Genomic DNA, 26838 nt, shown 5'->3' on the forward strand with positions numbered 1-26838 from the left:
TTATATTTAGACAATTTATTAGTTTAATTCAGATTCACAAAAAATAAATAAATATTTTTTTTATACAAAAAAACCAAACGACTTCAAAAAAAACTTATTAACATATATATATAACTTATAAACTTTAATACAGTCTAATTAATCAAGTAATTAAGTATAGGCGTAATTAAGTAATTAAAAAAAAAATTGTTTTATTAAATAAGCACGTGGAATTGCAATGCAATTGGAATTATTTTGTTTAGCTTTTCTGACAGACATCAATTTTCATATTTTAAAGTGATACATAATTTATCCCAGATGAAGTCGAAGCAGTGAACTAGTTTATTTAATATCCAACGTCTAAGTTCTTGATAATGCACATTATATCAGCGATCTCTCTTTTCTAAACAAATTGAATAATTGTCTACAGCCTTCATCATTATGTTCAATTTGACTCTCATTTGTGGATTCGGACTCGACTCCTCATCACCCACAACCCTGTAGGACCTGAGTATTCGAGCAACAGCTGTTTTCATCGACATCAACGCGTATTGATATCCTGAAAAAACGATAAATAAAATTGTGTTACCAAGAAAACCACCAGAGAGCTAGTTATAAATTAAAAAAAATTGGCCAAAATAATAGTCGACACAGAAAATATAGAATGACTATCATACAAACATCAAATCAAAATCACTTTATTCATGTAGGTCACGAATGAATCACGTATGAATGTCATTTTTTTTACATCCTACTAATATCTTCCCTTTCAAGAATGGGATGTCGCTATGCCAACATAATGGCTGACAGGCTTGCCCTGCATGTGTCAGTATGACAACTCTCTCTGTTATCCCTTCTTAAACATTTTATTGAGATAAAACCTCTAGTTGCGAATGCAACGGGCAACTACTAATTTATAATATAATGTCAAAATCTAATATATTAGAAACAATAATCACTAAACAAACCTAAACAATTTCGTGGTCCGTTGCTGAAGGGCATGTAAGCGCACGGATTGCTTAATTGAAACCTCTCCGGGAGAAATCTATCCGGATCAAATTTATCAGCATCTGGTCCCCAGTACTTCGGGTGTCTGTGGACTCCCCAAATGGATACCACCACACCTGATCCGATGGGAAGGACGTGCCCGGAAGCTGTAACCAAATATACTATGAATATGAATAGAACGTGAACAAATCACGAAAAATATGTGTTTTAACATTAAATCTGAGTTTTTTCATAAACTTAATATACTACCGTAATAGACGAACTCTGTGTGTAAGCGAGATAACTATCCTTACATAAAAATACGGAAAAATAGACGGAATTAATGAAGACCATGAAACCGTTTTGAAACAAATTAGTGTCCATTAGTCTCCTGTCAAATTAGACCGCGTTTTAAGTTTAGAATAGAATAGAATAGAATAGAATAGAAACACTTTATTAACAGTAAAATACACACCTTCAATTTACAGTATAAATCTTAAAGTAATAAATTAAATTAAATGTAACAAAAATTATTAAAATATAAACAAAAACAAAATATTAAATAACTGTGCGGCGCGTGATTCCCTGCTAAGAGGAGCTGACTCGGTACACCAACACATCACTGGTTTTCAGCAGCCCCTCGTGACATTTGGAGTAAACAGCTGTTGTAGTTTTCCCATTGTAATTTATTTTTTCATGTACATGTTGTAAATTTATAGAGTTATAAAATAGAATTATAAATAAATAATTATAGTTTTGATTTAGTTTAGTGTTTTTATCATTATTGTTCTGTGTTTTAACTTTTAAAGGATATTTATCAAAAAATATATATGTCGTGTTCTGTATTAGATGTTATTCTTACATATAGCAACAATCCAACTAAAGAAAAATTTCACGGATAGTTACTGATTCTTCGATAATACTTCCGCGATGTTTATTTTCGTAGAACATATGCATTGAAATACTAAATATTACACTATATATATGCAGTAAACACTCTATTTTATTAAGATTATAATCATTTAAGAAAATATGTGTTAGATAAAAAAATATTGTATGAGTGAATATGACACCTTGACACACCCGTTTATCAGCATTTGTTATATGGATTGACCAAACACAAAATACTACACACTTCACCAATTCACTAACACATCTGTAAAAGTAGCACACATGAACATTTTAATTTTTTTTTTTTTTTTATATAATTCGTTCTTTCGAACAGGCTATAGCCAGGGGCCTTACTGCCTTGTCGTTAGTATTTTCATTTCTTTGGTATTTATTATTTTTACTATTTTGTTTTACAAAAAGTCTAATCCAGTTTTCTCATTTCATCTTACTTACTCCTTTTCCAATTATGTATATTCGATAGCGAATATTTATAGTAGTTTCTTTCATCAAATCCAATCCAGTCTTAAAGTCATCAGTTATTTTACCATTTCCGTTAATGTATAATTCTCTAAAGAATATTTTCCATATTTTCCTTTTAGTAAGTCCAAATCCAGTAATATAGTCTCTAATAATTTCCCCCTTTTCTTAAAGTCAAATCCAGTGTAATTTGCATAACTTTTTAGAATAATACCTACCTATTTACATTATCTGTTCAGTTCGCGAATTGCGCTATGCTATTACTAGTTGTATATGTACAAGTTATAACGTATTTACATAATTATAAACAAATTTACAACGTATGTATCTACAAATTACAATGTATTTACAGTACTACATACAAATTTATACAAGGACACATAAGTTGATGTGTCCTTTAATAGATCTATTACTGAGAGCGGGATTATATTGGGTGCACCATATATTTCCAGTAGCTCATCCATCAGCACAAGGCGCTGTATGCCAAAGGACGAACAATCAAAAAAGATGTGATCCAGAGACTGATCTTGTTGCTTATTACAATGGTCACAAAAAGGAGAAAGGACAATTTTTTTGCGATGAAGATGAAAATTCAATCGATAGTGACCAATACGCATTCGTGTTATTGTAGTATAGAACTTTCTGTGAGCGTAATTTTTAAACTTACAAAACCAGGGTGTGCTATTAACGGGATTATCTAACAAAGTATACGAATGAGCCTTATTTTCAACTTCTGTACAATTATACCAATATCTTCCCCAAAGAAGAGTCATACGCTGTTTTAGATTACTTATTATATCTGTATATGGTATGTTAATGTCTAGATCTTTGCAATCAGGATATAGGGATAGATCGGATATATTAATGATAGTTCTAGCTAGAAAATCAGCGCTTTCGTTTCCTGCTACTCCTGTATGGGACGGGACCCAAACGAAATCCACTTTAATATCGATTAAACATAGTTCGAACCACAATTCCTTTATAGCAAAAATCAGGTAATTGATGTTAGCACTCATTTTGTTATTTGACAAACTTTTTAACACACTCATACTATCACTAACTATTACCCACTTCTTATTAAGTTGATTTTGTTTCTTAATATGCTTTAAAGCAAAAAGAATAGCGACGGCTTCAGCAGTAAAAATACTGGCATATCTATTAATCTTAAAGCCAATACCCTTCCTAATTTCAGGAAGGTAGATTGCAAAAGAAACATTATTATTGTTTTTTGCGCCATCCGTATAAACAAATTTACAATTAGACCATTCTGACAATAATACATGAACCTCCTCTTTTGAAGTTAAATTTGGATCTATTACAACATTAATTGCAGAATATTTACATCGAAAAGAACCTGCATGGCAGAGAAGTATATCATTATTCCGATGAATATTTAAATCTTGTAGAAATTGAAAAAATGAAGAAAAATCTTGCAAGATAAACAACTGTCTCTGAAATGAAGACGATTGATAAGCAATAAGATTCTTAAGAAGATTGTTCGTCGGCAAGCTATAGAGCTTTAAAATAAATCTTTCTTTAAGATAACTAAATCTAATACACAAAGGAGGAAGGTTGGCCTCGATTTGCATAGCAGCTATTGGGCTAGTTTTAAGTGCACCCAATATTGTACGCATACATTTATTTTGTATTTTATCCAGACTATTAACAATTTTGCTGTCTGCGGCGAAACAATGAAAGCCATATTCAAAATGACTACGAATAAGCGATTTATACAAAATTAACAATATTTTAGGGTCCGCTCCCCACGACGTTGCACACAAAGATTTTAATACATTATAAGCTTTATTCGCTTTAATTATAACACTATCTGTATATTTTTTCCAAGACAGTTTTGGAGTAAATGTTACACCTAGAAATTTTATGTCACATGAAATAGGCAGTGGAATGCCATTGTATAAAATGGGAGGCAATATGATGCGTTTACGACCAATCACAAAGACTTTTGATTTGGTTGGATTTACATTTAAATTAAGATAAGAAAAGTATTGATATAAATTTACAAGTGCTTTATTAATAGTAGCGGCTAAATTAATCAGATCAACTCCCGATACATAGACGACTAAGTCATCTGCATACTGTAGGTTTACTATATTTGGCCCCAAAATAAGGTTCAATCGTCTTATGTACATAATAAAAATTAAAGGAGACAATATTCCCCCCTGACAAACACCTAGAGAAGAAAGTCGTGGTCCATACAAATGTTTATTAAATTTTACATATACTTTTCTGTCAGTCAAAAAGGATTGCATCCAATTTATTATTTTACCTGGTATCCCTAACATTGATAACTCGTCACAAAGCACGGCAATATTTACACTATTGAAGGCACCTGAGATGTCAAAAAATACAGACAAAAGATACTGATTACTTGCTAAACATTGATGCGCATCAAGCTGTAACTGCGCTATACTCTCCCTAGAAGACCGACCTTTGCGAAAACCAAACTGATTATTAGGCAAAAGACAATTTTGTTCTATAAAGAACTCGAGACGTTGTTTTAGAAGCTGCTCAAATATCTTCCCCACACAAGACGTGAGAGCTATAGGTCTATAAGAGTCAGGTAACATTTTATTTTTGTCTGGCTTTAAAACTGGGATTAAACAGTCTGTTTTCCATTCTGCAGGAATAGTATTCTCCTTCCATAGGCGATTAAGATTATTTAAAAAGATGTTGAGACTGTGGCAATTAAGTTTTTTGAGTAAAATATATGGAATGGTATCAAGACCGAAAGATGTATCTCTTCTAGTAAATAAAGCGGATTTTAGTTCTTGTAAAGAAAAAGGCTCTATCAAATATTTATTACTATCATTAACAACATTTACATAGTTAGTTAACTCATTTGATACAAAGTCAGAAGTATACTTTTGTAGAAAATCTGGAATCCAACTATCATTCAACACACTGTCAGGAATGTAAGTTTTGTTAAATTTGCGCATGTATTTCCAAATTGAAGACAAAGGAGTACAACGATTAAACGAATTGCACAAGCCTATCCAGCTATTTCTTCTTTCACTTTTTAAGATAAGTTTTTTTAAAGCCCGCAATCTCTTAAACTCCACATAATTTTCATCAGTGGAGTTGTTTTTAAAATTAATGTAACCATTTTTAGCATTTAAAACTGCTTCTGTACACCTCTGATTCCACCAAGGCAACCAAGGATATTTAAAAGATTTTTGTGAACAAGAACTAGTAACATTATTACTATTAGAACTTTTGGAAAACAGACAGCTAGGGATTGACTGCTTGGCAGCAGAAAGTAAAATATTACAAAAGGAATTAAAAGCATCTATTGAAGATAAAGTGTCAAATTTAACATCATCCAAATAAGAAACAACTAAGTTACTATACATATTCCAATTCACCTGCTTATAATTAGGGTGAGTGGGCAAATGTAGATTATTACATAATGTGTTTTGCAAACTACTACTATCACTACTTACTGCCATTTTTATTATTACAGGGAGATGATAACTACTGCCCAGAGGATTGTCAATAACTGACCAGTCACATAAAAGAGCCAATGATGGAGTTACCAAAGTCAAGTCAAGAGCATTAGGACGCCAAGATGGAGATCCTATTGTGGTAGCTTGACCATTATTCAGAATAACAAGACCATTCTCATCTATAACCTCTAAAACATCTTTACCTCGAGGCAATGTATCAACACATCCCCACAACATGTGATGAGCATTGAAATCACCTGCAAATATCATTGGCTCTGGAATGGACTTAATTAAACTGTTTAAATTGTTTTTATTAAATGGAGGATTTGAATTGGAAGGACTGTAAAAACTTACAATACTCAGTTCTTTGTTATTAATTTTAATTTTAATGCAAACATTTTGTAGAGCACTATCAAAATATGTATTTATGTTAGAAAATGTGATATTATTATGAATAAAAATTGCTACACCATTGTGTTTATTACCACAATCATTCCTTATTGTGTTATAGCCTTTTATTAAAAAATACTGATGTGGTTTTAACCAAGTTTCCGAAATTATAGCAATATGAATATGATTTTCATATAAAAACCTTGTAAAAATAAGCCTATTACTAATAATACTTTGAGCGTTCCACTGCACTATATTCAATGTATCCATAATAACAATTAACTAGATGTCTTTTTTCTAAAAGTGTTATTCAGAATTTCCTTAATACTATTTGAATTTATAGTTAACTTATCTTTATTCGTACAAATTTGTAAAACTGCTTCAACCAAGAGGTTCATAAATTTGTCAGATTTTATAAGATTGCTCAGGTGTGTGTCAATATACTTAGAGTTTAATTGAGGGAAAGCAGATTCATTGAAGAGATCTGAGTATCTAACACTACGGGACTTCACTTTGTTTTCTTCAATTTTTTGTTTTTTCAGAGGACAGGTAGATGAGATAGCTATGTGATCTCCACCACAGTTGGCACATTTTGTTAAAGTTTTTGGACACATTTTAAAATTGTGATTGTCAGAACATATGGAACAAACTTCATTGTTTCTACAAAATTTAGCAATATGGCCAAATTTCATACAGCGTAGACACTGTTTAATAGGGGGTACATATACATTAACCTCATGCCTCCAGTGATCAAGTGTTACATACTCAGGTAACAACGTTGATGCAAATGTGACTGCAACAGTTTGCGTTGGAACAAAGGAGACAACACCCTGTGGGTCCTTTACTCGCCGCATGAACCTTCTCACAGCAATAACTTTTTTACTCGATGCAATTAATTGATGAATTTTTTTGTTGGAGTAATCAGTGGGAACAGAAGTAAGAACTCCAGTGACCTCCGTTTCAGAAGCCGGAATTGAGGCAACCATCTCCAACTCGCTAAGTAACTTTTCATTTTTTAAAAATACATTCGCATTGTTAGGCAGGTCAAAGGTAACACCAACTTTAAAAGCATTAACGGACCTCAGGTGCAACACACCCGATACGCAATGCCTCCTGATTCCATTTGACAGACCCAACCTGTCCTTGTCTGATATTTTGACTTCACCCTGCTTGCGATTGAGAAATACAATAAATTCCTTCTTATTTGAATTTTCATCGTACAACCTATAATAATTTGTCGCTCTATAAGGGGTATACTTCTCTTTATCCTTTCTTCTTACAATGAGACGTTCAGTCACCTCCGCGTCAGATACCGAGGATTCGGATAGGGGAAGTTCGTCTGCTGGTTCTGCGTCGCTCTGGCCGTTCTTCGGCCTTTTACCTGTACGCTTCCCCATGGCGATGGGGAAGCGCACTTAACAATTTATATATACAAAAATCGAATATTTATAAACCAGGATAAACAATTTACAAGTATAAAAAATATATGCACAATGAACAATAATTTAAACAATTTTTTTTTGCATAAGCGCGCCTTCCTTCGTTCACTCGTTCCCGCCACCTTTTCTTGATCTTCTCAAGTTCTCCTATGAACATTTTAAATGTAGTCTCGCCGTAGTTAGTAGAGAGTTTGTCTCTTACACTAGTACACTAAGTTTATGGTATTTTTTTTTTTTCATTGTGAGAAGTGAAAAAAGTATTTAGAATTAGAGCTCTATTTCGCCATCAAACGTGGAAAAATCATCAAAAAGAAGCTTGGCGAGTAGAGTTTGTTAACCTTAAACGTTACATATATTACTGTATTCATAATTTATTATCAATAATACATGTATCTTATAACGTAAATATACTTACGTAGTTTCATTTCTGTTAAAACTTTTCTTATTATAAATGGAACAGGTGGAAACAATCGTAGGGTTTCTTTGATTACTCTCTCTAAGTATTTCAACTTTGGCAAATCATCTTTAACTAGTGGCCTGTCGGAATCACCAAATACATGTCGTAGTCTGAAATTAATATGATAAATAAATTACATACTAATAAAATACCAGCAGTTGCATTATTGTCTTTGGTAGCAAAGCAAAAATAATCTCTTAGCTTTTATACACATATAAATGTTTCGACAAATTGTTTGTCCAGGAGGTCTACTCGCAAAATCGACAATGATACATTCGGAACGATACGATAATACTCCGAATATATCGCAACTATCCTACTCTAACAAATTTTCGAATTCCTTATCGTTTATCGTTACCATAGACTAAAATTTTGATTTTTTTACGATGTTAGTGTGAATGAAATATGTTCAAACCTAAACATTATCTGTGCTATGTCTCTGTTAAGTGTCAAAAGTCAAAACATGGCTTAGGCACTAAGGACCATGCCAGACTCTGCACCACGAATTTGGTATTATTTACACATAATGTAAATGTTAAAAAAAAAATGTAATGAATATAAAATGACCATTTAAAATTGAACAAATAATACAAAACTTGCGGATGTAAAAAAAAAATAACTCAACCCTTCTCGTCGACTTACTATTTCTCAGGCGGCCAATTGCATTATTCTTTAAGATTCTCGATTTTGCGAGTAGACCACTCGCAAAATCGACAACGACACATTTGGAACGATACGATAATAATCCGAATATACCGCAACTACCCTGTTTGCTGCGGGATGATCGAGTTAGTATGTTTTAGGACAATTTAGGAAATGATGTAAAAAAAGGCGTTGTTGCAGTGAATGTAATACGAAATTTAATATTTTTTAATAAACAAGTGTGTATAGCTGAACTATCAAACTACAAAAACAAGTTTTAGGGTAGATAGCGGACGTAGACAGTAAGTGATATCTGCGTAGGAGTTTTTTCAGTAACACTGCCCTTTCGGTATATTCTTTGCTAGCTGCAGAAGAATCAATGGATCATTTTCTGTTTCTCCCATTATCTTATTGTAATAAACCCTCAACAGAAATACATTCATAAATAATATAATATACCAGACATAATAATTGTAAACTTAAAACTTTTTTGTTAGTACAATTGTAAAAATGGAACCCTTATTGTTAATACATTTCGGTTTTGTTTTCATATGTCTGTATGTTTTTTATTATTTACTGTACAAATAATTTATATCATCATTATGGCTATACATTATAATCAATATTTTTTTTTAATCAATAACACCTAATTTACCTAATTTAAATGTAGTTTTACCACTTTAAAACTTTTATTACATGAACTCATGAATTAATCGTATTTTAGGGATAAATCACGGTGTACGGTAAAAAATCATATCTGGTGAATGATTCTGTGTTTTTGCTATGCAAATACGAAGTAATTAGCAAATTAGACTTATCTCTTTTTCACTTGCGTTAATTGCATTTACTATCCTTCTTTGACGTGTAATCTTACACGTGTAATGTAGTGTGCTATTGCAATGTTAAATTATTCATGTGTGCGTTTGTGTATCATTTACAAACACCGAATGTTGTCTAGGTAACCTATCTATACTTTTAAATATCATTGATCGACAGCCTAGAAGGTGTCGTTGAGATTATCGTAAAACTGACGTTTGATTATTTGTGAAATTCGAATATCCGTCTCTGACATTTTCAACTAAGAGTAGGGTTAGGACCGATAATATCGAATAATGTTTCGTTCGTTCAATCATCGTTTCGACATTGATTACGATGTAACTAAGAGTAGGATTCGACACGACTAATGCCACGATTTATCGAATATCGATTTTAGGAGTAGGCCCCCAGGATGCGTCGCGACAACGCAAGTATTGGCTATAAGGGTAAGCTATACATGACGACACTGACACTCGACAGAATGTCGACACTAGTGTCGATTGCGTCCACACGGTAAGCAATTTTTTGTGTCGACATTGGTGTAGACATCTAGTGTACCTGTATAAGTGTATTTGCCGTCTGTATTTGTCATGAGTCAAAATATCTGACACTGAGTGCAATTTAAGTCTGGCCACAGCATCCGACGTGTTGGCTACTATACCTATTGCCTACTACCTGTAGTTATGCGTTGAGAGTATCACTTGCCTAATAAATATCTTGAATATAATTAAACTTCACACTATACTAGTTTATCGACTAAGTTTAGTCGGAAAATAAACAGTGTGCGTGGGTATTGTATAAAGTTCTCATATTATACTTACTATTATTACACGATATATATTTTCTATTTTTGCAAGAAGTTTAGTGTAGATAATACTTACTCTAAATAAAGCTTTTCCTGCACTCCAGGATATTTGGCCAATAACTTGAGTGTGTTCCCGATGCCAACAGCTGACGTGTCGGTACCTGCTATTATCAAAGTTAATACTTCTTCTCGCAGCTCTTCGTCACTGTAACCTCTTTCACCCCCCGACAGCAGTATCAATAAGTCTAGAAAGCTTTTGTTTTTATAATCTTGCAGTTCTAGAATATAGAATACATTTGAATATTAATATTATGCAACCACTGAATTTATAACAATTACTGTTTTATTATTTTTGTTGATATAAAGAGTAAGACAAACTACAGGTCACACACATCCTCCGCTACACATCCATAGCACACATCCCTCGCAACACATCTATTGCACACATCCCTCTCTGAAAATATCTTCGATCTCGATTCTTCTTTCGACATTATCAGCTTATTAAGATATTATTAAGAGATTGTTATATCAAACATTTGATACATTATTGTATTCCGAAAACAAAATAAAACATGAAACATAAAATAGGCTTTGTATTATTTTATTACTGAAGCGATACGAAATGGCAAGAAACTCATTCCCACTCCTTAAACTGCCGTTCTAAATAATGTATCTCTAGTAACGGATATATTGCTTTCACTGTTTAATGACAAGAACTTGTCTATCCACAGTTATATCCAATATAACTAATATTATTAGTTATAGTCCAATGCTATATGCCGACATGTTATTCAAAATGTAAGTAGGCGTAAAAGGATAGATCTGTCTACCTCTAGTTAGTTAAACTAAGGATGAATAGGTTATTGAAAACGGCCGTAAATCAATATTCTCAACTTGAATGGAATGTAATAAATATATTTAAATAATTCATTAGCTATTTATTATATACACATTCATACTAGCACATAGTGACTATTATATTATACAATCATACTTATAAATTCAAGAATATATAAGAACAGATACTGTTAATTTAGCGGGGAGATAACAATAGTCACGCAAAAGCTATATTAAATTTTGAATTACCTAATTGGATTTGTAAAAGAATAAAAGACACGTATTACTATAACATAAGTAATTAATCTGTTTGAATCCCATTCTAAATTGATTATTTATATTGAAAATAAGGAGAGATTCTTTCGGCAATCATAAATAGGTACTTATGATCTCTTAAACAATGCTTCAAACATTTTCTTATGATGTGTGATTATTTAGAAAAGGTATTATAAGCTGAGTAAGGAAATTCGTATCAAATCAAGAATCATTGTGGGTAGTTACAAACTAATTGCAAATGTCGTACTGTAACAAGTTGAACCACTTTTGGATTAACGATTCATTTCCGTGTAGCAGGCACAATATTCAGTTACTTATATAGTTATTGAATTACACATAAGTATATAAGTAGAACATCAAAGTCAAAGTCAAAATATTTTATTGACATAAAATCAAAAGACTGCTCGTCAACGTCAATCACAAAAAATTTAATTGAGATACATACATATTAATTACATAAAAGTTTAAACATATTTTTAAAACAATGCAAACCAGTGAAACAACACAAGGCTGAACCATATAATCCATAAAAAACAACTATAATACTATTTAATTCCATATTGTAATATCGTTTACGTAATCTTCAATACTGTAATAAGCCTTCGACATAAGTCTGCGCTTAATAAAAGATTTAAATTTATTTATTGATAATTCAGATACACTTTTTGGTAATTTATTGTTGTAATTGATGGTGGCGGCAGAACGCTTTTACCGTACTTCTGTGTATAACTACATATTTTTATTATAAAACAGTCCACCGCTGCGTCTGTCTGTCTGTCTATTCGCGATAAACTCAAAAACTACTGCACTGATTTTCATGCTGTTATCACTAATGGAAAGCATGGTTCTCGAGGAAGGTTTTTGTATATAATTTGTTACGTTTTTGTATACTCTAATAATACATTTTTTTTTATGAAAAAGGAGGACTAAAGTCAGGGGACTACTCTGTTTTGAATATAAGTATCGGAATAAACGTGTTAGCACCGGCGTCAAGCACAATTGGAGAAATACCAACCGGCCTGCTCGACTTCCTTACGTCAAAAAAAAAACAGAGAGAACAGAGCTTTCTGTCTGAACTGTACTTCAGGCATGGGGCTCTGACACCGCGGGATGTGGTGGTGTTTTTCCATTGTCGTCAAGATATTTGTGGGATGTGTCGGAAAAAAATAAGCCGTCTGGGAGTTTTCAAACGAAAACGCTGTCTAATGAACCCTTTGACAAATAACAATAAGTATATGGTGTATCTTATAATAGGTCTACAGAAAAGTCCGCGATGGCATATGCCTACCTCTTAAGGCGAGGTTTTCCCAACACTTTAGGCAAAAAGCACTCGAACGTATTTATCTATAGCGTTAGATATACATTCGACGCGGGCATGGCTGAGACACTAGGCGAGCGATGCGGGTCAACGGCCTCACCCCGGAAGGACCGCGTAATATTTTATAGAAACGGTTGCGCAAGAGTACGAAATGCTGTGATACAGGGTGGTCCAAAAGTCTGTTAACATTTGAATCGGTTGCCGCGTCTAGCAGCGGCGGCGGAGGGGGGTGAAGGGGTTTTGCATTGCAAGAGCGGCCAATGGGAATTTAGAACCATGGCGTCGTTCAGCGGTAGTCAACGTGCGTTTTGTGTACGTGAGTACTATCGAAACAACGATTCTGCAACCTTAGCTCAACGAAAGTTTTGCAATCATTACAAGATACGACACAAAAATCAAGCTCCATCAAGTGTGTTTATTAAAAAATGGGTGCTCAAGTTTGAGAAGACGGGTTCAACAATGGATTTACCTCGATCTGGCCGGCCTAGAACGTCGAGGGACCCCGAAAACGTGGACCGAGTAAAATCCTCTGTTCGTGACCAACCTGGACTTTCAACTCGAAAGCGGTCTGCTGTCCTTAACGTGCCAAGATAATGATGTATTAAACCGCATTCTCAAGAAAGATTTAAGTCTACATCTCTATAAAATCCGAATGGTGCAGGAATTAAGGCCTCGGGACCATGCCACTAGGTTGCAGTTTGCGAACGAAACGGTAGAGCGAGTCACCAGTTTTACAAACATTTGTTTCTCAACGAGGCACACTTCCACCTAAATGGGCATGTTAATAGACAAAATTGTCGTTATTGGAGTGACACTATGTCATGGTGATCAAAAACCCCTGCATTCCAGCCAGCTAACCCAGTAACTCTTGACGAATTAAAGGATCGTATTCGCACAGAAATCCAAAACATCTCAACAGAAACATGTAAAGCTGTCATCGAAAATTTCCGCTCTAGATTGCAGCAATGCCAGAATAATGAAGGATTGCATATGGATGATATGATTTTTAAGAAATAAATTCCCCTTTTGTTTACTATCGAAAACAATAAACAATTTTGATCTACTGTAATTAGTTTTTTTTTAATCAACATTCCAATTATAAACGGACTTTTGGTCCACCCTGTATTTTTATGCATTTTGAAGTGAAACTTTTTTAGGCGCATGAGGGTAAGAAGTATTTTAAGTAGATTTTCAAAAATGTTACTTTTTAGGACTATAGCGCCTTATGGATGACATACTATATCCATGTAAATACTTAAAAAGCAATTATAACGCGGTAATCTAAGTTCCGTTAACATAAATAAGATATTAATCCTTATTATTATATTACTACATGTTTGTAATAATTCTGAAATGCGTTCATATGTACATAAATATATATAATAATTAATTTTATTATTAATATTTAAAAACATTACATCATTTTGTTTTCTATTGGCAGAACAGAGTGTGTCGGGACAGTTTAATTATATTTACTATATTTTTATAATCTAATATATAAAATTCTCATGTCGCTGTGTTTGTAGTTTAACTCCTTCGAAACGGCTTGATCGATTCTCATGAAATTTTGAGTGCATATTGGGTAGGTCTGAAAATCGGACAACATCTATTTTTCATCCCCCTAAATGTTAAGGGTCCACGCCAAATTTTTTTTTTAATTTTTTTTTAATTTTGTTTGATTATGAGAGAAAACTGGACCGAAATTGAAAAGTACTTTAGTTTTTCTTGGATTTCTACATTAAACACTAATCCCCTTATTCATAATGGTCCGCTAACTTTAAACAGCCGCTGAGGAGTATTTTTTCTCATTCTGACTTCAATAGAAGAAGACAGAGTGAGACTTAGCAATGCTTTAAGTTAGCAGACTATTATGAATAAGGGGGTAATTCTATTCTATTTTTTTACATATGCTAGAAGTACCTTAGACTTTTGATGGTCGGTCAGTCAGTCAGTTAGTGAATGACAAAATTATGATTTTTGTACTAGTCATAATTCTTAAATGAGTGAAATTTGAAATATATCGTGCTTATACAATGTCTGCTTGCTTACTAAAAAAGCGAGCTTCTTATTTTATCCACAACGAAGTTATAGATGGTCGAAAATGGCCTGAAGTGCTTCAAGAAAAGCGACGGCCGTGTGGCATTTCCGTGCCCTCAGATTATGACATAATAAAGTATCGTAACTATATATATATATATATATATATTTTATGAATTGTCAATAATATTTCAAAACATCAAGAATTATTGCGTAACATATGCTCCCTGTTGTTATAATGAAATTGTTTCACGGCAGAACTGTAAAACCGTGCGTCAATAAATTCTCTCATAGAAAATATGACCATACAAAACAAATATTGAAAATAAAAATAATGTTGGGTCCCAAATCGAAATAAAAAGTATCCTATCTCTCAAGTTGGACCAAACTACACTCCATGAAGTAATCCCCATTAAAATCCGTTCATTAGTTTAGGAGTCCATCGCGGACAAACAACGTGTCACGTAATTTATATACATTAAGGTACATAATGAAAATGGTCTTTGTTTGAGGCTGAATCACGCCTAAACCATTGATCGTATCGACATGAAACAGCCACTATTCGATGCGAAATGTATCCTAGATGGCTTATTTTTTATATTGTTTAATTTATATCCTTTAAAAATTCGCCCAGCGAAGCGGCCGGCAACGGCTAGTTATTTCTAAATGTAAATAAGTGTGAGAATTAAGAACACTTACGGCAGTAACTGTCGGCCTCAGGTCGAGCTATCTTTTCTATTTTTAATTCTTCTCGCTTCTTCTTTATTACCTGTCAATAAATATATAATTTTAATGAGATTAACGAACTCAGTAATTATAAAATTTATAACAGACTGTTTAAAGTAACAAAAGCTATAATTCAGATCATTAAAAAAGATATGCAATAATATTATGTTGATATATTCGTTGTTAACTTGGACTCCAGTAAGCGGTATGCCCTCAATTCATTATCTATGTAAGCCATAACCGTATAAAGAGACAACAATTGATCTTTTTAACATAAAATACAAGTTACATATACAACAACATCCTTTTTGATTACCTCTATGATAATTACAAGAAAATATAATAATAGGCATTTATTGGTTTTGCAACACTTGGTTGTAAAGACTACCACGGCGTTATACCTTTGGTTTACTTTTAAGCCTTAATTATACGAGTTAAAAAATAAGTGATCATTTTGACGTGTGAAAAATGCATTAAATAATAAATTAGTAAATGTCGTAGCAAGAACTAGTTTTGTTTAATATTATTGAATTCTGCCTGAGAGAAGACAAGTACGCAAATGAAATTCAATATTGCCGTTGTGCAAAGTTGACAATAATAATAAATATGAACTCGATATATTGGAGTGGAGATGAATCAATGATACATAATAAATGAAACCTAGGAATCGTTATCCACATATATATGGTACCTACTTTTTTTATGAAAATAAGGGACGAGACGAGCAGGACGTGAGCTCAAGATTATTGAAAAACGCCAAGAATTCTGAGTAGCACTACATATGCGCTCGTCACCTTACGGGTACCACATAAGATGTCAAGTCAATACGGCGCCCTTCAGACCGAAACACAGTAATGCTAACACATTGCTTCTTCACGGCAGAAATAAGCGCCGTTGTGGTACCCATAATCTAGCCGGCATCCGGTGTAAAGGATCCAACTGGGATTTCCAAATTTTCCTATAAGTTTTCGTTTTACTATCATATGTATAGTATTGAAATTTATGATTGCGTGGCGGCCATATTGGTAATCAAAAACTATCCCAAATTTTTTCCTCTTCCTTTCCAAGAACCTTGGTAATAATTCTCTTTCCTTATATAACTTACTTCCAACGTCATACGGTATATGTGAAATAAATAAATAAATATTATGACTGTTCATTGTCAGTACATTTATGAAAATTTAATATACGTTCACAATAATCGTCACCTTTTTGCTCTTAATAGTGATTTTCATTATTATAACACTAGAAATAAGGGATTGCTTGTAACTAATTCTAGTAGGCTTCATAAGATATATAATAAGGGTAAATGTATTCTATTCTATAATAAAGTCCCAGCCACTGTTCAGGCATTATCTATAAATAAATTTAAATGTTTTATAAAAAAAGTAAAAAATGTCGTAAATCCTATTACTCCACTGCTGAATATCTAAATGATCGGACAGCCTGGGACTAGATTGTGATTATTTTATAGCGATAGAAATGACTGTACAATATTGTATATTTTTATTGAAAAGAGCGCAAAAAAAGAATGCTGGGAGAGTTTCTTGCGCCGCTTCTTCTCTTCATCAAAAATAATTCTAAAGGAATCAATTTTGAGAAAATAAATGCCTTTTATGCATTTTATGCCTTTTTATGTGGACACGACCTTAAATTCGGGTAGCAATCCCTCGGGATTGTGAATGCCATTTTACCAGTTAGTACCAGCTTTAACCAGTGGGAGACTCCTAAGCACAGGATACCGCCAATGAGACTTAAAATCTTATTCTCAAGGTGACGAGAGGCATAAAAATAATATATTTTCTCAAAATCGATTCCCTTAGAATTCTATTTGATGTCATTTCTAATATACTAGATACTACTAACGCTTCGGAAATAAATGGCGCTCTGAGAGAGAAGAAGAAGCGGCACAAGAAACTCTAAAGAGCAATTGTAATGTCACTCAATTTTTTTTCTGTTTTCAATCATTAAACCTGGGCGGCACTGGATTGCAATGGACAAAGCGTATACCTTACCACCTCTTGAACGTCATGCTCGTCTTGTCGGTCTTTTTTTATGAAAATAAGGGACGTGTCGAGCCTGACGTTCTATGGTAATTGCTACGCCCTACCCATTACAATACAGTGCCACTCAGGATTCTTGAAAACCCAAAAATTCTGAGCGGCACTATAAGTGCCACCTTGAGACATAAGATGTTAAGTCTCATTTGCCCAGTAATTTCCCTAGCTACAGCGCTCTACTGACCGAAACACAGTAATGTTTACACATTACTGCTTCACGACAGAAATAGGCGCCGTTGTGGTACCTATAATCTAGCCGGCTTCCTGTGCAAAGGAGCCTCCCACTGGTAAACTCCAACTATGGAGCCAGACTCACCTGATCAGTGAACTCGTGTAACACCCGGACACACTCCTCGTGTTCAACAAACTGCGGGAACAACTTGAACATCCAGTCAGGTTGGAGCCACAAATGGAATATTCTTTGAGTAATTAGATCTAGTAACTTGTTGAGGTAGAACAGGAACGGTGTCTTTGGATCATCCTGAGCCTTCAGTTTGATTCCTAACGTTGTTTCTGAAACACTTATTTAATTCATCATTTTGTTTTTAATATATTGACACGAGTCTCGTTCGCTCCACGCTAAGAAAAGAGAAAAAGAATCCTTGTATACCTTGCAACTTCAAGCCATTTATCATCATCATCATCATCAGCCGGAAGACGTCCGCTGCTGGACAAAGGCATCCCCAACCAAAGATCTCCACGATGATCGGTCCTGCGCTGTACTCATCCAACGTATTCCGGTGATCTTGAGCATACCATCTTGTGGGGGGCCTACCAACACTGCATCTTCCGTTATGTGGTCACCATTTCGGGACCTTTCTACTACACCGGGCATTTGTCCGTCGAACTATGTGCCGTGCCCACTGCCACTTCAGTTTCACAAATATTTTGGCTATGTCGGTAACTTTGATTCTCCTACGGATCTCCTCATTTCTGATTCAATTTCGCAGGGAAACTCCGAGCATAGCCATTGCCCTCTGAGCGACCATGAGCTTTCTCATCAGGCCCATAGTTAACGACCACGTATGCGTACCGTAAGTCATCACCGGCAACACACACTGGTTGAAAACCTTTGTCTTCAACCTCAATCCATTATTATGTACTTAAGTTCCTTTAGTAAAGACTTAGAAGTTTGGTTTTCTATGTACTGTATGGTCCAGTAAAATTAACTACCTACTTACTAACATAATGTGCCTAGTATATTTTTTACTCTAGAGTTAGTAACAGGCCCAAGTACAAATACAACAATAACTATATACCTACAAATCACAGTTTTCATGTTATTCGAAACGAAAATTGTTCTTGTAACTCCCATAAAGTTCAACATACTAAAGGACAAATTGTTTATAACCATTAATTTATGCATACGCAAAATGTAAGCACTTGTGCCTAAGTAATGCCTACTGCTGTGTAATGGCCAGAAAAGTTTTAGACCGTTTTGTGAAGTGGTATGGTATGACTCCGGTCAATATGGTATGGATGGTACTAATATGTTCTTTCCACCCCAAAAGAAGGATTACAACATGAGAAAATTTCGGAAGGAGATCGAAGTATAAGTATACTAGTAGTAAGTACATTCAGAATATATGTGAGTCCAGATGCTCTTTCCTGTGTGGTATTTCCACTAAATCCACTTTAATAATATTTTACAAAAATCTCGAAATTAAACCTAGAGGTTTCGATGAAATCTATAATTTTACCTACAAAACAGTTGTCATTAATGTCAAGAAAATCATCACTAGTTGATTGGTCTCCGCTGCGCTCCATCTAGATACCGCAGGCGCACTTGCAAAGTGTGGCAACTAATACTACGCACTAGTGGGCGTACTCGAGCCAGTTTCGAACAATGGGTCAAATTGACATACCACATTTTCTGTTAAATTTTGCTAATAATAGAAACTAAAATGCCGGGTTGCGTATTAAAACTGTAAAAATAATACTACAAGAAATAAGAAAGACACTGGAATCACATATCATCAGTAAGTATTTTGTATTTTAATAATTTCAATGTAGAATGCGTAGCGTATGTTACAAAATTTGAAAGATGCCATTGAGTGTCAAGATGCACACAAGCATCTAATAGTTGCCGTTATAAAAAAGCTGTTGTTCTTAAGTAGTGCGGTATCTAGTTATAGCGCAGCGGAGATCAATCCGCAATCAAAGGATATACAAGATGTGCATACTCACCGCAAACAGAATCCAATGTATAAGAAGACAGATGGGTCCAGATGCTGAACGAACCCTTGCCTGCACGAGCCTCTAACTTTCTTGATAGTATTTCACTTTGTAAGGAAAACACGTCGACAAAATTCTCAAGAATTTTCGGGCTAAACATTGGTACCATTACTTTCCGTCTTGGCCGCCAAATTTGAACTGGAAGTAATAAAACCTATGCTAATTAGTTTCTTAGGCAAATTATTTTCAGTGCTTTGGGTTATAAGGTTTGCTGCTACATGAAAAGAGAGAGAGGAATGTCGTACCTGGAAGAAGATAGGCGTTTGGTAAAAAGCAGTTCAATTCGACTAAATAATGGACAAAGAAAGTTTGCGAAAGCAAAACCTTTTTGTGATTGTGCAATAAACTCAGACTGAATTATTATTCCCTGTGAGAGAATTTTTGGATAGTCGTGGCTTATACCAAAGATTGAATGAAATAAATAAAACGATAACTCTATGCTATTAGAACATAATGGTTGGATAACGGATCGGTAATGGCAACTAGATGATAATCTAGGAGTCACTACAAGGCAAGTTGTTGGTAAATTGGTCAACCATGAAAAAACCTCTGATCATGTGAGGTATCATGTACCAAGGCGCCGGATTCAGGAAGTGAAAAATGTATTGCATTCGATTAAATGTATCAATACTGTCGCTTTCAATGGATCTATGTGAATTAATAAGAAAGAAACCTGGAGTCATTAATTTTAGCATAAAATATTTTGGAAATAAATTGAATATTACCTGGTGCAAAAATACCGCCGTAACCAATGGTTTTTTGAACAAAGCGATGCAAATCATCTTTCTCCATGTGAGTCTTCAGCACCACTTCAATATCATTGGCATCAACTGTAACTGGAGGGATTAATTTTATTAATGCAGGTCAATCAACAGACAGAGAAAATAGCTGTGAACAAGGTATATAAAGAATATGTACTGAATATTAAAAAGTATTAGGAAATCTTAACTCTTTATGCACTGCAAACTATTGTACTGAGGGTAAAATCTACTATCATAATAGTAATTAAATTATAATAATAGAGTTCTACAATAGGTACTAAAACTTAAAATAATTAAATATAAGAAGAAGGTTAAGTAATTATACCGTACAGACCCTTTATTTAATATTGCAAAATCATAGAGCGTGGAGAGCTAATAATACAACGCACCTATGTCACCTATATAAGTATTGATAAAGGGCTCGTATCTCAGTATAATGCCTCGTCTCCACTATCGGCGATGATCGTTACTTGTATGATCGAATATCATCGGCAAGTTAATCATCATGTTAGCTTCAAGCCATTTATTATCATCATCATCAGCCGGAAGACGTCCTCTGCTAGACAAAGGCTTCCCCCAAAGATCTCCTGGATGATCGGTCCGCGCTGCCCTCATTAAATGTATTCCGGCGATCTTGACCACACCATCCTGTGGGGGGCCTACAAACACTGCTTCTTCCAGTACGTGGTCGCCATTCGAGGACTTCTCTGCCCCACTGGATTTGTCCGTCGAACTATGTGCCCTGCCCACTGCCACTACAGTTTCGCAATTATTTGGGCTATATCGGTAGCGTTGAGTCTCCTACGTCCTCATTTCTGATCTCGCAGGGAAACTCTGAGCATAGCCCTCTCCATTGCCACACGATCCTCCGTAATCATATATTGAATAGCTTTCCTTCAAGATGGACATAATGGATTTTATAATTTAATAATATTGGTGAGCGATTATAAGCCACATGGTAACAATAAATATCTAAGTACCTATATACCTACCTTATCTTTGTGATATTTATGTTTGGGATACCATATTACTGGGTAGTTCTGATAAAGTTCTATGAATTTAAATGTTTCTTGACCACCCAGTAGTCATTGTATCTTACTCGCGCTATTTAAATAAAAGGAAAACAAAACAGCGTCGCAACGACGACGCAAAGTACGTACGGCTGCGCTCACTATCCAGTGTCCTCCAGTGAATGAATGACCGTTGATCGTGTAAGCACGTGCACGCAACTACATGCGAATTCCATTTGATGCGTGCTCGAAAAACCGACAAGTCATCGATCGCCGCGATCACTTTGACGATTAAAGATGATGAGCGGCGACTATAGAAGCGAATAAGCCCTGCCGTGAATAAGGACACGTGCTCGCGTGTAATCGCCTTCAATCGCCGATTGTGAAGAGGTGCCAGAATATATTACTAACACGTTTTTCCCACAATATTGCTTCCAATTTTCTTATTCATGCATATCATTTACTTGCAAAATAGATGGAGTAGTGTTATTAATGCACTTAGACGGAGCTAACGATGGGCTTAAAAAAGCCCAGTCTTTGATTAGGGAAATGAATATATACATCCTTTCTACTGTAATTTATTACATCTGGGGCTCAAACCAAACAGAATGAAGCGGATTCTTGATACAAGAAAGTGAGGCAATTTGTGAAAAACCGTTATATTAAAAAAACGGTTATAGGACAGCCAACTCCTAGGTAGGAGAGAGTACATGTGTAGAGGGGTTCGTCATATGTGATAGAAGGTGTAGACTTTGAATTGAGATAAAATAAAAACATTGTCATTTAGGGTAATCAATTTAAATGTAAAGTAAATAATGAACACAAAGAAATCTTCTAGAATTACTACTAAAACCTGGAATGTATAAAACTAAATTATGCAAAAAAATGTATTTTCTGTTGGCACACACACCTTGGGAAAAAAGCAATTGCGCTTAGGCTATAGTAATTTTTTTTTTTATGGAATAGGAGGACAACCGAGCGTACGGGTCACCTGGTGTTAAGTGATCACCGCCGCCCACATTCTCTTGCAACACCAGAGGAATCACAAGAGCGTTGCCGGCCTTTAAGGAAGGTGTACGCGCTTTTTTTGAAGGTACCCATGTCGTATTGTCCCGGAAACACGGCACAAGGAGGCTCTTCGGAACACTCCCCGTGATAAATGCGGTAGAAGACACACAATGATGCGACGTCTCTACGCAACGCCAAGAGATCCAGCCGTTCACAGAGCACTGAGTCCCCGACGATTCGAGCTGCTCTACGTTGCACGCGGTCAAATGGATCGAGCAGATACTGGGGTGCGCCAGACCAGAGATGACAGCAATACTCCATCTGTGGCCGGACCTGCGCTTTGTAGAGCGCTAGAATGTGGGCCGGCTTGAAGTATTGCCGTGCTCTATTGATGACGCCCAGCTTCTTCGAAGCCAATTTGGCTTTGCCCCCCAGATGGCCACGATTTAATTGTAATGCAGTTTTATTTTGGAGTAATGAGGGGAAAAAAGAATTTTCTTCTCTTTTCTGTAGATGTTTTTTTTTTTGTTAAAGCTTAATAGACCGTCTTAAAATGGTTTCAATTATGCGCTTATTAGGAGATTTCTTGGGATAGCAGCCTTTAATATATTAAAAAATATTCATATGAATTTAATTTGTATCAATATTTGTGGATAATCAACCCAAACTCAAATATTTATGCGATTACATAGGTACTTAATTGTTTTATAATTAAGCGTTAGAAAATATAAAAGTTTACTTACACAAATACAATATGTGGCCAAGCCATCCTCGTAACATTCCCCCATTACTTGACATAGCTTCGTAGCTGTAACCCTGTAATCTTGTCATTATATCTGAAAATCAAAATAAGAACCGCATCAAGCAGCCACAATGGCGGATTTTTCTACCGATAAGCAATTGCTTGTGTCATTACGGGGTCACTGAGATCTAGGCAACATTTAATATATCTTGGAGACGAGCCAAGTAGAGCATAATCAAAATTATAAAAATGTCCCGCGTGATTCTTCTTTTCAGTCAGCGTCAGGTATGTTCAATGGTGTATTCAGGTTTCTATCATGGAGACTTATATAATATACTTACTATAATAACTAAAAACGTAATAGCTGTGTCTAACTTTTACTTTGGTTTTTATCCAAGTTGACCCACCTGCCGGCGGGAGAGGACTTATATTCTGTTTTGTAGGTAGTTTCGATTACTTGTTAGCTCTGGCCTCAATTTTTGCTTATTTCGTTTCCCAATTCTCCGGGCCGAAATAGTTTGCCATATATTCCAGTTTTCTTGCGCTATTCTTTTGTTGAATATATCAACCAGTATTTCACCATTGCGTGGTAGCTTTTTCCTGTATTTTTGCCGTGCATTATAGTATTGTCGTACACTTGTACGTGCCGTTTTCGTGGACGTGTTTGTTTTTCTAACTGCTTTATTTTTACGTTCTAAGCTTCTTTGTTTAGTTCTAGCACACAGTAGAGATGGATACATAGTTCTAGTTTTCTTCTATGAGCGGTTTGAATTTTTGTCTATCACTATAGGTGTCAACTAGGCTTTTTATAATATTTTCGTTAACAGTAATTGTTTGTATTTAAACTGTTGTAAAATGAAAATGGATGTTCTGAATTATTTTTCTATAAGTTGTTGGAATATTGGTTAGTTCAATATAGATTTCTGTTTCACCTGGCAACACCAAATATTATTTTTTTTTATAGAAAGGGAGGATAATGAGGTCAACGATGTTAAGTGAGCACTACCGCCCAAATTCTCCTGCAACACAGAGGATCACAGGAGGGTTGAAGGCCTTTTGGTAAGGGCAAAAAATATATACGGACGGCCTCAATGTTCCGAAGCGAAACAGTAACTAACGGGAACAGTATTAATATCTCTATGCCCTGGATAAGCCTTCGCACTCCGCCGATACTTGAAATATTGCCAGTGTATGACTATGACCGCTATAGTCGCTATATTTCACACTTTGCCATCCTTCAATGTAAGTACATAATAAGCATTTCAAAATATGCCTCAAATTTTTTTGATTTGAATATGCTTTCCAATTTTTTCAATCCCCGTTACAATATTTACATTTCAAGAAAATACTAGAAAGATTGGCAGGATTCTTAAGACTCAAATTCGATCTCCCATAAGGATCATATGATTGACTTGCTGGTGACTACACGCATTGCCCTTGCAACTAAGAAAAGAAGCTATTAATATTTACTACCTAGTTGCAATTCTCAATGGTAATGTTGATAGTTCTGGACAATAAGCTCAATTATTTTTTTAGTACCTAATCAAAGGCAATCACGGCACCTTAATGCAACCCTTTTCTTTCCAAAATTGAACACATATTATCGCCATAATTCATTCTTTCCTAGAGCAAGTAGCTCACTCAATAAATTTTGTATATCTCATAGTAAATTTCGACTTGGTCTCGAGCAACCTAGCTGCTATCCTAAACGCTGCTAACCTATAATAAACAACACGTTGCAAATTATTTTGTAAATAAAAGAAATGTAGAAATTTATTATTATTATTTAATTATGTAAATGGTATTCGCGTCTTGAGTCTCGTGCCAGATTTTGGCGAGACAGCGCGTCCTGAGGATGCCTCGTGTAGAGGCGAAATACGTGTCGAATTGTTTAAAGACAAATATTGGCGGAATTAACACTAAAGAAAACTTAAATCATTTGTACGATTTTTATTTGTCAATTTTGTTACTTCGTGCTGTAAGTTCATTTGTAAGAAATAAAATCCGCAACCCTTCGTGCACGTGTCCGACACGCACTTTACCAGTTTATTTAAAGTTGTCAGTTTGTTTAAGTGGTCTCTCCTGATTATTACGCCATGATAACGCAAAACTTCACACCACTTGAGAAACCTTTTTAAATCTGCAAGATGGATTCATTCATTCAGACATCCTACATACTCGCCACATCAAGCCCCAATAGGCACCTAATTTTTCTGCGATTTGAACAATTTTTCAAATGTTATAATAATATTAATCAATACGAAACTTCTTCACTATCTATGTTACGTCCTTTCCGTTATATGGCAAAAATGTATATCAATAATATAATAAAATAAATAAATTATACGAGGCTAAATATTTCAATCATTTTACGTTATATTTTAAGATACACAATATGTTTGAATATTTACTACAAAACTTCAATTCAATAATTTAATATAAGATTTTTAATTAAGGAAAATTTTAAAACTGCTTACCTTCGGTGTCCCCTAAGAATGTGTGAGCCACCCCAATCAAGGGTCGCTCACTTTTAGGCGCCGTTACTTTAGCTGCCAGTTCATACATCCTGCGTCGGCCATATTTGAACAGTGCTACCCACAACAATATCACGAGGATCAATAACGATACAATCAGCATAGCTCCGGCCACGGCTCTACAAGTACTGACACATATTTTATTATACAAACTATTTAACAAGTTATAAAACGTTTTTATAGATTTTCCCTGTAGTTATCTACGTGGGAGCGGTTTCCTTTCTAGCACTAGCATCTCAAGGGTCAAAAGGTTCACGGTAATAGACTACTAGCCTTCAGCACATCACGAAACCGACGCTGCATGGATCTAAAGCATCTTATTACCAGTTAGAATTACATCTGGCATACAATAGCTCTATCTGGTTGGAAGGGCGAATTAATGAGAATTAGTTGAGCATTGTACGTTGTTATTTATCTGAATAAGGTTTTTACTAAGAGAGAGTTTAGTGAACAACAGCTGGGCATATTATTATTGAATAAAATTAAAACAAATTATTTTATATTTACGGTGCCAATTGTAAGGCAAGTACATACAAAAGTAAATATTTTAATGACACAGAATTGTGTTAATATGAAAATTGATGATAATGCAGTATTTTTAGGCAATTTAACTAGTAAATTAAGTTTAGCAGCTGAAGTACATGTACCTGTTGACAGACGTTTCGCGCCGTATACACATGAGTAAAACAGTAAAAACAGTAAAGTGCAGTAAAGTATATATTTATTTATTTATTAGGAAGACCAACAGCTATTAGCTACCTTATATGGTAATTTACATAACTGTGAGCCAATTATAGGTCTCCGCCAGTAGTTACAGAATAATTAAATTCAACGATACTAATAAACACTAAAGTAAACTAATAAAATACAATGCACAATTTAAATCAATTAAATAATTAAAACAGTTAAAACACAAGTAAAGATTCAGTGACATTACAGTACTACTT

The 26838-nt window shown here is 34.7% G+C and overlaps 1 protein-coding gene across 2 annotated transcripts; it reads right to left on the reverse strand.

Annotated features, from left to right (window-relative positions):
- On the reverse strand, positions 1–26018 carry LOC126970548 (cytochrome P450 4C1-like). Of its 2 annotated transcripts, XM_050816515.1 has the most exons (10): positions 25835–26018; positions 23359–23451; positions 20562–20672; positions 19789–19974; positions 17918–18114; positions 15515–15584; positions 10424–10625; positions 8043–8194; positions 948–1133; positions 1–538 (listed from the first exon to the last, which is right to left on the reverse strand). In XM_050816515.1, the coding sequence occupies exons 1-10, from the start codon at positions 25992–25994 to the stop codon at positions 366–368; spliced, it is 1530 nt and encodes a 509-aa protein (XP_050672472.1). In that variant the 5' UTR covers positions 25995–26018; the 3' UTR covers positions 1–365. The 2 variants fall into 2 exon arrangements, with proteins under 2 accessions (XP_050672472.1, XP_050672482.1); XM_050816525.1 differs by lacking the exons at positions 20562–20672; positions 23359–23451; positions 25835–26018 and adding an exon at positions 20082–20218.
- Between the last annotated feature and the right edge of the window lie 820 nt (positions 26019–26838).

Source organism: Leptidea sinapis, chromosome 1 (genome assembly GCF_905404315.1).
Source record: "Leptidea sinapis chromosome 1, ilLepSina1.1, whole genome shotgun sequence".
NCBI classification, from domain to species: domain Eukaryota; kingdom Metazoa; phylum Arthropoda; class Insecta; order Lepidoptera; family Pieridae; genus Leptidea; species Leptidea sinapis.

Coding starts and splice junctions, on each gene's coding strand:
- LOC126970548 (XM_050816515.1), bottom strand. CDS start 25,994: ATGCTGATTGTATCGTTATTGATCCTCGTGATATTGTTGTGGGTAGCA. Junction 19,975..20,561: donor CGGCGGTATTTTTGCACCAG/GTAATATTCAAT, acceptor TATTACTTCCAG/TTCAAATTTGGCGGCCAAGA. Junction 539..947: donor CGGACCACGAAATTGTTTAG/GTTTGTTTAGTG, acceptor TCGTTTTTTCAG/GATATCAATACGCGTTGATG.